Source organism: Heptranchias perlo, chromosome 12, assembly GCF_035084215.1.
Source record: "Heptranchias perlo isolate sHepPer1 chromosome 12, sHepPer1.hap1, whole genome shotgun sequence".
NCBI lineage: Eukaryota > Metazoa > Chordata > Chondrichthyes > Hexanchiformes > Hexanchidae > Heptranchias > Heptranchias perlo.
This window is the reverse complement of record NC_090336.1, coordinates 36,303,113-36,318,396: the sequence shown is the minus strand read 5'-3', so window position 1 is coordinate 36,318,396 and position 15,284 is coordinate 36,303,113. Positions and strand designations below refer to the sequence as shown.

At 43.7% G+C, this 15,284-nt stretch overlaps 1 protein-coding gene across 1 annotated transcript in view; it reads right to left on the bottom strand.

Moving 5' to 3' along the window:
* Window positions 1–15,284, bottom strand: part of swap70b (switching B cell complex subunit SWAP70b) — a 114,727-nt gene that overhangs the window by 17,896 nt on the left and 81,547 nt on the right. The window contains exon 8 of the mRNA XM_067993976.1: window positions 2,583–2,690. Coding sequence (XP_067850077.1) covers window positions 2,583–2,690 — 108 coding nt within the window. The remainder of the gene's footprint in view (window positions 1–2,582; window positions 2,691–15,284) is intronic.

Genomic DNA, 15,284 nt, shown 5'->3' with positions numbered 1-15,284 from the left:
TCGGACTGGAGAAAGGTATACAGTGGTATTCCCCAGGGGTCTGTACCAGGACCACTGCTTTTCTTGATATATATTAATGACTTGGACTTGGGAGTACAGGGCACAATTTCAAAATTTGCAGATGACACAGAACTTGGAAGGGTAGTGAACAGTGAGGAGGCTAGTGATAGACTTCAAGAGGATATAGACAGGCTGGTGGAATGGGCAGACACGTGGCAGCTGAAATTTAACGCAGAAAAATCCTAAGTGATACCTTTCGGTAGGAAGAACGAGGAGAGGCAATATAAACAACAGGGCACAATTCTAAAAGGGGTACAGGAACAGAGAGATCTGGGGGTATATGTGTACAAATCATTGAAGGTGGCAGGGCAGGTTAAGAAAGTGGTTATAAAAGCATACGGGATCCTGGGCTTTATAAATAGAGGCATAGAGTACAAAAGCAAGGAAGTCATGATGAACCTTTATAAAACACTGGTTCGGTCACAACTGGAGTATTGTGTCCAGTTTCTGGGCACCACACTTTAGGAAAGATGTGAAGGCCTTAGAGAGGGTGCAGAAAAGATAAACTAGAATGATTCCAGGGATGAGGGACTTTAGTAACGTGGATAGACTGGAGAAGCTGGGGTGATTTAAGGAACAGAGAAGGTTGAGAAGAGATTTGATAGAGGTGTTCAAAATCATGATGGGTCTAGTCAGAGTAGATAGAGTGAAACTGTTGCCATTGGCAGAAGGGGCAAGAACCAGAGTACACAGATTTAAGGTGATTGGCAAAAGAACCAAAGGTGACATGAGGAAAAACTTTTTTTTAAAAAAACACAGCGAGTGGTTAGGATCTGGTACGCATTGCCCGAAGGGGTGGTGGAGGCAGATTCAATCATGGCTTTCAAGCAATTGAAAGGAAAAAATTTGCAGGACTACAGGGATAGGGTGGGGGAGTGGGACTAGCTGGATTACTCTTGCATAGATCCAGCACGGACTCAATGGGCCGAATGGCCTCCTTCCGCGCTGTAACCTATGATTCTAGTTTAAGTATTGTGTAGATTAATGATAGATGGAATTGCTCAAATCCCTGAAGAACATGCACTGCAATAAACGTTAGCGTTGATCCTTCCAAATTCTCTCAATTCAGATCCACTATTATCCAACGAAAGGTATCAAACAGTGGGTGACCCTTGAATGGAAGATTTATCGGAGAACGATCACCAATTTATGGTGACACTAAAGTTGCAGTACAACTCCAGAGTTAAGGCCTGACCTGACTCCTTAGAGAAGCGGCGTAAGAAATGGTGTCATACCACTCGGGTTTAACACTGTATGGAGTATAACTCCAGTGTTATATTAAATCTGGTTTAAAAGTGCTAAAGGGTCCCAATCATCTGGCGAGCACTTCTTAAAACTTCCCCAGAGTGGATTTAAACATTTAAAGAGTGCAAATGCACCCACCCACATATTCTTAAGCATTTAAATTTTAAACCACTGAACAGGAGGTCTATAAGGGAGTCGATTTCACAACAGTAAACATAGGACAGTGGTCCATAGCGCGATGCAGCAATTCAGTCTCTTGGCTCACCAGGAACTGACCCTTACCTGTTCAGACTTATTCACACCCATGCTCAGAGCTCTCTAACTGGAATCCTCCTGCCCAGGAGAGGTAGGCAGTATAAAAGTAGTACTGCCTGGTTGGAATCAATGGTGTCAGACCCTAATGTTGTCAGATCATCAGTTGCATTATAAATGCACCCTGAAATACACTTACTGGTAAATGCCAGTAAGTAGGACATCCCTTTTCTTCAATTACACATTATAATTCAGAAATTAAATACTGTAACAGTGTGCTCTAAATGAAATGCATTCATATGTTAATACCTGGTTAGGGTTCATTTGTCCTTTCAGAAATGGAGTTGATCCTATCTCCAAGGTTAAGAGGTAACATTAATTGTTTCATTAATAACTGTACACCAGGCACTAAGCAGCACAGTATGTTATAATACTGCTCTTTGACTTGAGGCCTGGGTTTGAATCCAGCCTGGACTGATATGGATGAACCTCCACATATGTCGGCCATGAGCGTTCTAAGCGAAATGACTCTGAAAAGGTAGAACCAAGTTACCAGTGAGCCGAGACCCAGTCACCGAATCATGCAGCAGATTACTTCTCCGCAGTTACTTTTGTGAATCCAACTCCCTGAATCTGAAGACACATTCGTGGACCCACACTGCTTTTGGTTACCCAGAGTGCGAGGGCTTTTATAATATGGAGTGCAATCCACAGAGGGAGAACTATGGGCCTGCCACTGGCTGCAGTCTACAAATAAAAGCACCGTAAGATTTTAAATAATTCGCTACACAAGTCAGCACACCAGCTCAGAGAGGCCACTTGTAAAAAGATGCTGTAACGTGTTAATGATTGATTTTTGTACAAAATAAAAACACAGAAAAACAATGCCTATCAGATTCCTCATATTCAAACATGAACAAAAATTGAGATATTGTTAAAAATAGAGCACGATTTGTGGGTATCGTAATAACAGATAAATAGGCCGTGCATGATTATTAAAATCAAACCATAAAGTACGATTTTACCATTTTTTCTCGCTCCAGCTCCTGTTTGAATCGATCCTGCAGCTGCATCTGTGTCTGCAGACGTCTTTGCTCCTCAAGTGCAGCCTGTGTTGCAGCATCCTCTAGTTCCTTTACAAACAGAAGGCAAACACAGGGTCCATCTTCAAAACTCAACATATTACATTTGGCATGTATGACACACACTCCTTATTTGGGGATCTGTCGTGACTCTTGGTGGTTCCTCAATAGGATTTCTCATTTAAGTGACGAGTGCTAATACCTGCCACTGCACATTTCTACCACTAGGTGGAGCCTCAAGCTCCAAAAGTTGCAGGTCCCCACAGCTCCAGGACAATGCCAATATTTCTAGCCTTCCGCCTGGATAACTGTAAATTTGGAACTACTCTTCATTTTCTTCTTCCCTTGCTTCAGTTTCCCCCTTTCTACATTTAAGTAAATGATTCATGAAACATTTCCGGCTCAGGCCTAAAGGGCCCACCCTTCTACCAGTTAGGTGTCGCCCCAGTGCATTTTCCTGAAAGTCCCTCCTTCGTCCCCTGCAGTCTCCGAGTGCTTGCTATAATACTTGCCTTGCCTTGATTTAATATTTGAGTGGAAGAGCAGAAATTTCCTCCAATTAAATATTGTGAAGACCGAAGCCATTAGCCAACAGCGTCACTGCTATTTATGCACAATATCCATAATTATCCACCATCTACAAGGCACAAGTCAGGAGTGTGATGGAATACTCTCCACTTGCCTGGATGAGTGCAGCTCCAACAACACACAAGAAGCTCGACACCATCCAGGACAAAGCAGCCCGCTTGATTGGCACCCCATCCACCACCCTAATCATTCACTCCCTCCATCACCGGCACACTGTGACTGCAGTGTGTACCATCCACAGGATGCACTGCAGCAACTCGCCAAGGCTTCTTGGACAGCACCTCCCAAACCCGCGACCTCTACCACCTAGAAGGACAAGGGCAGCAGGCACATGGGAACAACACCACCTGCACGTTCCCCTCCAAGTCACACACCATACCGATTTGGAAATATATCGCCGTTCCTTCATCGTCGCTGGGAGAAAATGCTGAAACTCCCTTCCTAACAGCACTGTGGGAGAACCTTCACTACACGGACTGCAGCGGTTCATGAAGGCGGCTCATCATCACCTTCTCAAGGGCAATTAGGGATGGGCAATAAATGCTGGCCTTGCCAGCGACGCCCACATCCCATGAACGAATAAAAAATAACAAATTGGACAGCAACGTCTGGCGAGCGCACGTGCACAGTTAAATGTGAAAATCCGGAAGTTGCTGTCTGAGATGCGCTACCCCTCCATCAGCTTCACGAAAACGGCATCTTGCCGTCTGACTCACCGTTCAAATACATTGAATGGCATGAATTTCCTGTATCTTGCGTGGTAGATACGGACTAAACTCGCCACCTCCAGCGCGATCCCACCACCAAACACATCTTCCCCTCCCCTTTCAGAATTCCAAAGGGACCGCTCCCTCCGTGACACCCTGGTCCACTCTTTCATCACCCCCAAAAGCCGCTCTCCTCCCCATGGCACCTTCCCTTGCGAGCGCAGGAGATGCAACACCTGCCCCTTCACCTCCTCCCTTCCCACTGTCCAGGGCCCCAACACTCCTTCCAGGTGAAACAATGGTTTACTTGTACTTTGTTCAACTTAGTATACTGTATTTGCTGCTCACAATGCGGTCTCCGCTACATTGGGGAGACCAAACGCAGATTGAGTGATCGCTTTGCTGAACACCTCCGCTCTGTCCGCAAGCATGATTTAATTCCCTGTCCCACTCCCACAGTGATCTCTCTGCCTTTGGCCTCCTACAACATTCCAATGAAGCTCAATGGAAGCTCGCCTTTCGTTTAGACACTTTACAACCTTCTAGACTCAACATGGATTTCAATAACTTCAGATCATAACCACTGCTCCCATTTTTTTGGACAGCAAGTGCTGGTAATGGTTCTGCTGTTGCCATTTACAGCTACTCCTGACCAATTTTTTGTTTCTTAACCTGTCCCATTACCTCCTTCTTTGCCTTCCACCTTTTGACATTTAATCACTTTTGCCCTCTACCCTATCACAGACCTTCCTTTTTTTTCTTTCCTCCCCTCCCCTCCCCCCGCCTTTCCCTGGCTCTGTACTTGCTTAAAAACTTTAACATCTTCCAGTTGTGATGAAAGGTCTTCGACCTGAAACGTTAACTCTGTTTCTCTCTTCACAGATGCTGTCTCACTTGCTGAGCTTCTCCAGCATTTTCTGTTTTTATTACAAAAAGTTAGGAGTTGTCCTAAGCACCTTTTTATCGACATCCCCTTCCTTGGCCACTGTCTGAGGCTGAACCAGACTGTTCGCAACCTTGGTGTCCAATTCAACCCTGAAACGAGCTTCCAACCCAACATCCTCTTCATCACCAAGACCACCTACTTCCACCTCCGTAACATCGTCTGTCTCCGCCCCGCCTCAGCTCATCTGCTGCTGAAACCCTCATCCGTGCTTTTGTTACCTCTAGTCTCAACAATTCCAATGGCCAATCTCTCACCTTGCACCTTCTGTAAACTTGAGCTCACCCAAAACTCTGCTGCCCCTATCCTAACTCGCACCAAGTCCTATTTTCCCATCACCCCTGTGCTCGCTGACCTACCTTGGCTCCCAGTCCGGCAACGCCTCAATTTTAAAATTCTTGTCCCAGTTTTCAAATCCCTCCATGGCCTCACCCCTCCCCATCTCTCTAACCTCCTCCAGCCCAACAACCCTCCGAGATCTCTGCGCTCCTCCAATTCTGGCCTCTTGCGCATCCCCGATTTTCGTCGCTCCACCAGTGGCTGTCGTGCCTTCAGCTGCCTAGGCCCTAAGCTCTGGAATTCCCTCCCTAAATCACTCCGACAATCTACCTCTCTCTCCTTTAAGATGCTCCTTAAAACCTACCTCTTTCACCTGTCCTAATATCTCCTTGCATGGATCGGTGTCAAATATTGTTTGATAACCGCTCCTTTAAGTGCCTTGGGACATTTTACTACGTTAAAGGAGCTATAGAAATGCAAGATGTTGTTTTTGGCAGCCGGGTAGGGAGAGAGAAAGATCAAGAGAGCTAAATACTTTATGCAGTGCAGTAGGGCAAATGCAACAGCCATTCTGTGCGACTAGATTCCCCATAAACAACAGTGAGATGATTGACTGGTTAATCTGGTATTTTTTGGTGTTATTAGTTGAGAGAGGAACATTGGCCAGGACACCGAGATACCCAGCTTTTCAAACAGTGCAATGGATCAAATATCTATCTGAATAGTCAGAAGAGACCTTGACTGAGCACCTCATCCAAAGGACAGCAGCTCTAAAAGAACAATGCCAACACTACTGCACTGGTTATAAACTCAGGCCTGGGTGTGGGACTTCAGCATTGTAGCTTTTAAAGAACTGGATTAAGGAGATCACATTAGTTTTTCATCTCATCCTGTCTCTATGCCTTTTTACCAAAGGTCCAACTGTGTGGGAAAACCATAAGCGTATAATCCATATCCTGTTGCTCCATAGCATAGCTTGGTGAGCATCAACAGGTCATATAACCAGACCACTTGAGTTTAACGTTAGTATAAATGAAGTGTCTTCCTCCAAAGGTCAAGACCACAGCTGTGCAAAGCCACAGATACTACTGTAGAGGACGATAAACTTATTTGTGAGCTTTAAATAGTGCGCTACTCAGACTGGTGCTGCAATAGAAACACAGGAATGAGTAACTAATTACATTTCCCTTTTTTAGAGCCAAAGTATGCAAAGTCTAACAGAAACCCTTTCCCACCTCATCCATGACGTCGAGCCTAATTCAGGGAGCTGGAAAATCCAATATTCCCCTCGGTTTAGGCTGTGAGCCAATAAATTGCAGGCTCCGTGAAACAGTCTAATAAAGTTACAACTCAGCAGATTTTTGTTTGATGAGGGGGCCTAGACCCTTATTGCAGGCACCGCCAAAGTTTCAAAAGAATGTAATGGATGGGGTAAATTTGGAAGTAGCGATTGTGTGGGGGATCTATGGAGACTAAATTCAGATTATATATCAATTCAAATTTTCCCCTCTCAGCATCAAAACAAAGTATGAAATGTAACTTTCACAATGGTTTGGCGGGTAAATGTGCCATCATTTACAGGCTCTCAATGGTATACTTCTCAAACAATTATCCTGCAGATGATTACCATCCAGGCTCACATATAGAAGAATGGTCAATTAGGATGAGGTATCAGAAGGCTGTGGGGGTCCATGGAACTGTATCCCAGCAAATCAATGACTGCAAGAGAAAAAGTGAGACAAGTGGAGACATTTTTTTTTTGGGGGGGGTGGGGGGGGAAGAAAAAAAGTGTGGGAAGCATGCACTTGAAAGAAAAATAAATATGAGTCAGTGTGTCTTTGGCATCTAATGACAAGAAGATCTAATGACAAGACTCAATGCCGTGCTCAGCCAGCCAGTCAGGTGTTCTCTGGGCCCAGCTGCTTCAGAATTGATTTTCAGGCCAGTGCAAACTCATAATTAACATTGTAAATTAATGGAGCCACCGGCATCTTTCCAGTCAGTGATTCCAGAGCAACCCAGCAACAAGGAGACTGGACATGGCAATAGATTTTTTTTTAAATGTGAAAACGTACTTTAAAGCTACATCTTTTGCATATTGTGAATTTTTGGAGTACTTCCTTCCACTTTAAAAAATTGATACAGAAGAACCAGGAAATACATTTACACAGCCACTCAAAACCATTATTATCTACAGAAGTGAAACTGGTAACATTAATTTTATCACAAAACTGCTGCTAAACAAAGAAACCAGCACCAATTCTTTGAAAATTTTTTTCAATATCCTCCTTTTATGACAAACATAATTCAATGATCAGTGGCAGGCGTTCAGCTCCACGACAAGAGGCCATTTTTAACATGAGCTCAGACAACGAGCACAGACAAACTATCCCACCATGGTAAGCACTATAAGCCCACCGACTCCCCAGCTACCTTGATTACCCCACTTCCTGTAAGGACTCTAATCTCTTCTAGTTTCTCCGTCTCACCTGTTCTGACGATGCCACCTTCCACACCAGTGCTTCCGATATGTCTTCCTTTTTCCTCAACCGAGGATCCCCTCCACTGTAGTTGACAGGGCCCTTGACCATGTCCGTCCCACTTCCTGCACTTCTGTTCTCACCCCTTCCCCTCCCTCCCAGAATCATGATAGAACACTTGTCCTCACCTTCCACCCCACCAGCCTCTCCATTCAACATACCATCCTCCGCCATTTCCACCACCTCCAGCACGATACCACCACCAAACACATCTTCCCCTCCCCTCCCAGCATCCCTCTGCAACATCCCTGGTCCACTCTTCCATCACCCCCAACACCCACTCTCCTCCCCACAACACCTTTCCCATGCGAGCGCAGGAGATGCAACACCTGCCCTTTCACCTCCTCCCTTCCCACCGTCCAGGGCCCCAGTTCTCCTTCCAGATGAAGCAGCTTGTATTTCTTTCAATTTAGTATACTGTATTCACTGCTCACAATACGGTCTCCTCTACATTGGGGACCAAAAGCAGATTGGGTGATCGCTTTGCTGAACACTTCTGCTCAGTCCGCAAGCATGACCCTGACCTGCCGGTCGCTTGCCATTTTAATTCCCCATCCCATTCCCACCTCTCAGTCCTCGGCCTCTTACACTCTTCCAATGAAGTTCAACGGAAGCTCGAGGAACAGCACCTTATCTTTCGATTAGGCACTTTACAACCTTCTGGACTCAACATTGATTTCAATAACTTCAGATCGCGACTACTGCTCCCATTTTTTCGGACAGCAGATGCTGGTGATGGTTCTGATGTTGCCATTTACAGACCCATCCTTTGTTTCTTTACTTTTCCCATTACCACCCTCCTTGCCTTGCACCATCATCCCTTTTGTCATTTAATCACTCCTACCCTCCCCCCATCAGAGACCTTTCCTTTTGTTCTTTCCTCCCCTCCCCCCCCCTTTCCCCGACTCTGTACTTGCTTAAAAACTGTTTAATCTTCAACTTCTTCCAGTTCTGACGAAGGGTCTTCGACCTGAAACGTTAACTCTGTTTCTTTCTCCGCTCATGCTGCCTGACTTGCTGAGTATTTCCACCATTTTCTGGTTTTTATTTCAGATTTCCAGCATTCGCAGTATTTTGCTTTTGATGGTAAGCATCGTGATTGAGCCAGGCATTGATTGCACTGGATCTCTGTACATTTGCTATCCATTGACCTCAGTGAGAAGGGCATATCAGGAACAAAAACCTTGAGTGATCTTTTTCCCCTCTGTCACCTTGGCTCAAGGAATGTGAGATTAACTGTAGCCTCACCCTGACCACCGGCAGAAACTAACTCAGCACAGACTTCAGATCAAACTGGGACCTTCCTGGTCTTAATGGCTCTGTAGTGTGCCATAGAATGCGTTTATCCACTGAACCATTCATTCAGTCACACATGAACAGCTCGTGGTCTCCATGATCTTGGCTGCTCACTCCTTCCTCCCCATCAATGCATTTAATTTGAAAAAAAAAAATCCAGGTAAGCACCTTAAAACGTGCAATAAACAATCATCTGAGAAGAAAGAAAATTAAGAAATCAACTCGCTCAGCAAAGACTGGGAAGTGAAATTATGGCAATCCTGGTCTATATGCTTCAGCTACTCAATGGATAAGTTTGCCAAGCCATCCAAGGAACCAACAAAGAGTTTTGCATTTGCTGAAAGAGGTAGGTGGGCTATCCTTCATTATCAGTATATGGAGAATAGAAATTAAAGGTAAAACAAAGACACCCGGGAACAAAAAGTGCGGGTCACTGTATTTGAGGATAACTAAGCAGTATTTCTATCTCCTCAGCGAATTTCTGTATTTTACGTAATTTGCAGTGGGGATTTAACTATGGGTAAGCAACAACTAGTGCTCAAGGAAGCAACAAAAATGGCTGCCAACATTTCTTCCAGCTATTTTCTGTCATCTTTATCCCCCTAAAACCCCTTGCTGCCCCGATCATCTCTCAGTAACAGCAAATAATTGCTTGCTCCCATTAACTTCTTGTACTCAAGATGCAAACTGAAATCAAAAACAACTACATAGAATGAGTTTATAACAGTCTATTGACCTCTCTTGCAGTTACACTGCGACTGGGAAAGTCTCAGTAATGAATATGGAACTGATGAGTTTGCAGTGAGGAGTGGGAACTATACACTACTTGTCTCAGGATATTTTCACTAATTCAGAGCGATGAATATCATGTGTCGCCACTGTTCTAACTCTACAAAAAATGGAGCGAGAGTTAAGAGGAATAATGAAAAATCGGGAGGGCCAAAGAGACAGCGTGAAGAAATGCAGAAAATGCAAGAGAAGCAGATTGAAAGATCAATAATACAAAGAGGTACCGCAGAGTAGAAGAGAGAAACTATGCAAGGTTAAACAGTAAAACCGTAACACTGTAGCCCATGATCACAAAATAATTCTTTTACAGATGAGCGAAAACAAAGTACGGAAATAGTTTCATTGTTTGCACTTGTATTTATGCAGAGAAAATACAAGGAAAGGAGCAATCCGAAAAAGTTGTCATTGGGACATGATAGTACTGGCTTAGGTCCAAAATTTATGAACCTTGTCCTGAAACAGAAATGATAAATGTAACTGAAGGGCTGGAAAGGCCTTAGAGAATATTTGAAAGATAGATACTCAAATGGTACATAAAGCACAAAATTGCTATTTCTTGTAGTGGTACCTTATTAAGAGCACCCTGTAACAGACCTATACTTGGCCCTGTAGTTGTCTTTGTTCCTTAGAGAGATGGCCTGTCAAAAGCCAAATATGAACCTTTTTGCCTCCCCATATAATATATAGATTATAATTTATAGATTCTCCATTCAGAACCTGGACTATGTTTGCAGGGATACAGATAACCATTAGGGAATAGTTTGCAAAGCTACAAACACAAGAGATTAGTAATACAACTAAGTGACCCTGCTCAATCACATCTCATCAGCAAGTCCAAAGAAACCTGGAGGGTTTTCTTGACAGTACACGTTTACTCCCTGTCCCCTCCCCGTTTTAAGAAGTAACTTCCTCTCTTTAATTCCTTCACACCATCACTAGAGTGGCAGGTGACCACCCAACACCTCTGTAAGGATCAATCTAGGGATGCAAAAGAGAGGCATTTGTTGGTTCAGTGTCTGATTTCCCTCCAATTTCCATAAGTAACCATTGACCCTCTGTTGGTTCAAGTAAATGCAGTTAACCAATCATGGTGCTAATCCATCCTTGCCAAAGGTGAGATTTTGGGGGGGGGGGGGTGGGGAAAGAGGGAAGTGTTCTGCCTTTCAATCCCCTCCCCCCACCAACTCAATTTTTTTTGTAATGGGCTGTTCCAATCTTCCCCCTCCAAAACCCAGAATTACCTCTGACGCCCCCACCTCTCTATATGCGGTTGTACCTCTGCCCACCACCCAATGCACATGGTGTTGGTAAATCCAGACTTCGACCTACAAAATGTATTTTTTAAATTGAGCATAGCTTCTATCTAAATGTCTCTGGCTGCCATCTCAATTACATCTAATAAGAGCAATTTTAAGAAGTTAGTTTTTGATTGGGAAAGTCATCAGCAATAGCAATTAATCATTACTTTAAAAGTTAGCGGAGTTGTAGGAAAACCAAAGACTCACTCCCCAATAGGAGGCAATCTTATCAAATACTCCAGAAGTAATGTAAGATACTCAAAATCAATTCACATAGAATCATAGAAGTTTACAACATGGAAACAGGCCCTTCGGCCCAACATGTCCATGTCACCCAGTTTATACCACTAAGCTAGTCCCAATTGCCTGCACTTGGCCCATATCCCTCTGTACCCATCTTACCCATGTAACTATCCAAATGCTTTTTAAAAGACAAAATTGTACCCGCCTCTACTACTGCCTCTGGCAGCTCGTTCCAGACACTCACCACCCTTTGAGTGAAAAAATTGCCCCTCTGGACCCTTTTGTATCTCTCCCCTCTCACCTTAAATCTATGCCCCCTTGTTATAGACTCCCCTTCCTTTGGGAAAAGATTTTGACTATCTACCTTATCTATGCCCCTCATTATTTTATAGACTTCTATAAGATCACCCCTAAACCTCCTACTCTCCAGGGAAAAAACATGAGACTTATCCAGCGAAACCTGACCATTACCATTCAAGATATGATCCTGTACAATTCAAAATAAAAGATTTATAACAGAACTACCTGATGGTTCATTGGGTTAATGCATCGTGATGTGGTACTGAACTACAAAAACCAGGAAGGTCCCAGGTTTGCTTGTTGGTCTATGATAAGTTAGCTGAGCTCAGCCTACTGTGGAAAGCACTAAAATTAACTTCATTGGTGGTGTGGTAGGGTGGGGAGGAGGGGTTAAATCAGCCGCACAACCCTTACTAAGGTGATGTGCATAGGTGCACATGGATAAGGAAAGAAATGGGCTTACCTATGATGCTCTAAATGGTCAAATAACCTTCAGAGTGTGACTGCATAGACTCATGACAGTCGGCCACTCGGGTAAAGAACTAGAGGACGTTCAATTCCTGTGGAAGGTGGCTCACCACCACTTCCTCAAGTGCAATTAGGGATGGGCAATAAATGCCTTGCCAGCGACACCCACATCCCACGAACGAACAAAAAAAATTCCTGTGGACCAACCCTAGCATGCAGGTTGGGGAGGCATGAAAGTTAAAACTTATATGCTGTGTCTGAACTGAAAGTTTTCTAGTGCTTTAGAAAGCTAAAGTATTTGAGTAACTGAAATGGCCAATGTTAAATGCAACCAGATCATACATAGGTTTCCCACCACACCTACGTTTGAAAGAATCCCAGAGTCTGGAAGGAAATCCATTATTAAATTTGGTGAAAATCCAATAAAGCATTACAGAAACTGGAGGCGACCCAATATCAGTATTCAATGACAGCATTCTGATGCAAAACAAATTCCAACCACATTTTTTTCTAAATTAAGCCACCCGTAGGGCCAGTTAAAAGTCATTCATAGAATCATAGAATGATACAGCACAGAAAGAGGCCATTTGACCCTTTGTGCCTGTGCCAGCTGTTTGAAAGAGCCATCCAATTAATCCCACTCCCCTGCTCTTAACCCATAGTACTGCAAAATTTTCACCTTCAAGTATTTATCCAACACCCTTTTGAAAGTTATTATTGAATCTGCTTCCACCACCCTTTCAGGCAGTGCATTCTAGATCACAACTCACTGCGTAAATTTTTTTTCCCTCAAGTTGCCTCTGGTTATCATAGAAAGTTACAGCACAGAGGGAGGCCATTCGGCCCATCGTGTCCATGCCAGCCGAAAAAGTGCTATCCAGCTTAATCCCACTTTCCAGCACTTGGTCCATAGCCCTGCAGGTTACGGCACTTCAAGTGCACATCCAAGTACTTTTTAAATGAGTTGAGGGTTTCTGCCTCTACCACCCTTTCAGGCAGTGAGTTCTAGATCCCCTCCACCCTCTGGTGAAAAAAATTTCTCCTCAGCTCCCATCTAACCCTTCTACCAATTATTTTAAATCTATGTCCCCTGGTCACTGACCCCTCTGCTAAGGGAAATAGGTCCTTCCTATCCACTCTATCTAGGCCCCTCATAATTTTATATACCTCAATTAAATCTCCCCTCAGCCGCCTTTGTTCCAAAGAAAACAACCCCAGCCTATCAATCTTTTCTCATTGCTAAGATTCTCCAGCCCTGGCAACATCCTTGTAAATCTCCTCTGTACCCTCTCTAATGCAATCACATCTTTCCTGTAATGTGGTGACTAGAACGTTACAAGTACTCAAGCTGTGGCCTAACCAATGTTTCATACAGTTCTAGCATAACCTCCCTGCTCTTATATTCTATGCCTCAACTAATAAAAGGAAAGTATCCCGTATACCATCTTAACCACTTATTCTACCTGTCCTGCTACCTTCAGGGATCTGTGGACATGCACTCCAAGGTCCCTTTGTTCCTCTACACCTCACCGCATCCTCCCATTTGTTGTCTATTCCCTTGCCTTGTTTGCCCTCCCCAAATGCATTACCTCACACTTCTCTGGATTGAATTCCATTTGTCACTTTTCTGCCCACCTGACCAGTCCATTGAGATCTTCTGCCAATTCTTTTGCCAATTACCTTAAATCTGTGTTCTCTGGTTACTGACCCTTCAGCCACTGGAAACAGTTTCTCCTTATTTACCCTTCATTAATATGAACACCTCTATCAAATCTCCCCTTAACCTTTTCTGTTCCAAGGAGAACAACCCCAGATTCTCTAGTCTCTCCACATAACTGAAGTCTTTCATCCCTGTACCATTCTAGTAAATCTCCTCTGCACCCTCTCGAAGGCCTTGACATCCTTCCGAAAGTGTGGTGCCCAGAATTGGACACAATATTCCAGCTGGAGCCTAACCAGTGTTTTATAAAGGTTTAGCATAACTTCCTTGCTTTTGTACTCTGTGCCTCTATTAATAAAGCCAAGGATCCCGCATGCCTTTTTAACAGCCGTCTTAACTTGTCCTGCCACCTTCAAAGACTTGTATATGTGCACTCCCTTTGAAATTGTACCATTTAGTTTATATTGCCTCTCCTCATTCTTCCTACTTCTCTGCGTTAAATTTCATCTGCCATGTATCCGCCCATTTCACCAGTCTGTATGTCCTGCTACACATTGTTTACTACATTTCAGAGTTTCATGTCATCTGCAAACTTTGAAATTATGCCCTGTGTACCCAAGTCCAGGTCATTATATATCAAAAAGAGCAGTGTTCTCGTCACCAACCCCTGGGGAACACCATCGTATACTTCCCTCCAGTCTCTAAAACAACCGTTCACGACTTCCTGCTTTCTGTCCCTTAGCCAATTTCATATCAACGCAGCAACTGCCCCTTTAATCCCATGGGGTTCAATTTTGCTAACATCATCTACTCTTTTGAGCAAAAAGGGTTTGGCTTATGAAAAAAAATCCAATAAACTGCTTGTAAGTTACCAAGGTGAAGCATCCCAGTTTCCAGTGGTGTGGCTTAACGAAGAGTGATTTCTACAACTGTAAACCTGACCAAACATATAGCATTGGTGCAGCATGATGATGATTTAACATGCTGAGCTACAGAAAGGTAAAACACTGATTATAACCAATCCCCCACATGGCGAGTCCCTGATCTGGGTTGTGCCGCAGGAGATACCAAACAGAAAGTAAGTACTTTTCCACACCGAAAACTGGGGCGGGGGGAAAGGTGAGTAAATTTAGGTCTCTCTGGCACACCTCTTAGACGATGATTAGCGCCTACTGGGCAGAGACCTGGGATCAAGTCATCCACCGTCTGAGGATATAAGCAGGTACTTCAAAACATTATGTGGAATGAATTGATCTTCAGGAAAACACTTTCTTTCAACCACAGCTCACATTAACTAGTAAATGTGTTGGCTCTAACTACAAAGGGAAATAAAATCAACAGGTGCTCATAGTGAAAGCTCAAGATTCATGATGCGACAACTTGAGTTTATAAAAAGGTACATTGGTCAAGTATTGGTTTTAGTTCTGCATATCTAAGGCACTGACCTATTTAAAAACTTTCTGAACAGAAAAAAAATTGTTTATGAAAGGCTCATTTACATAGTAGCATTCTACACAGCAAACTGCTCATATTG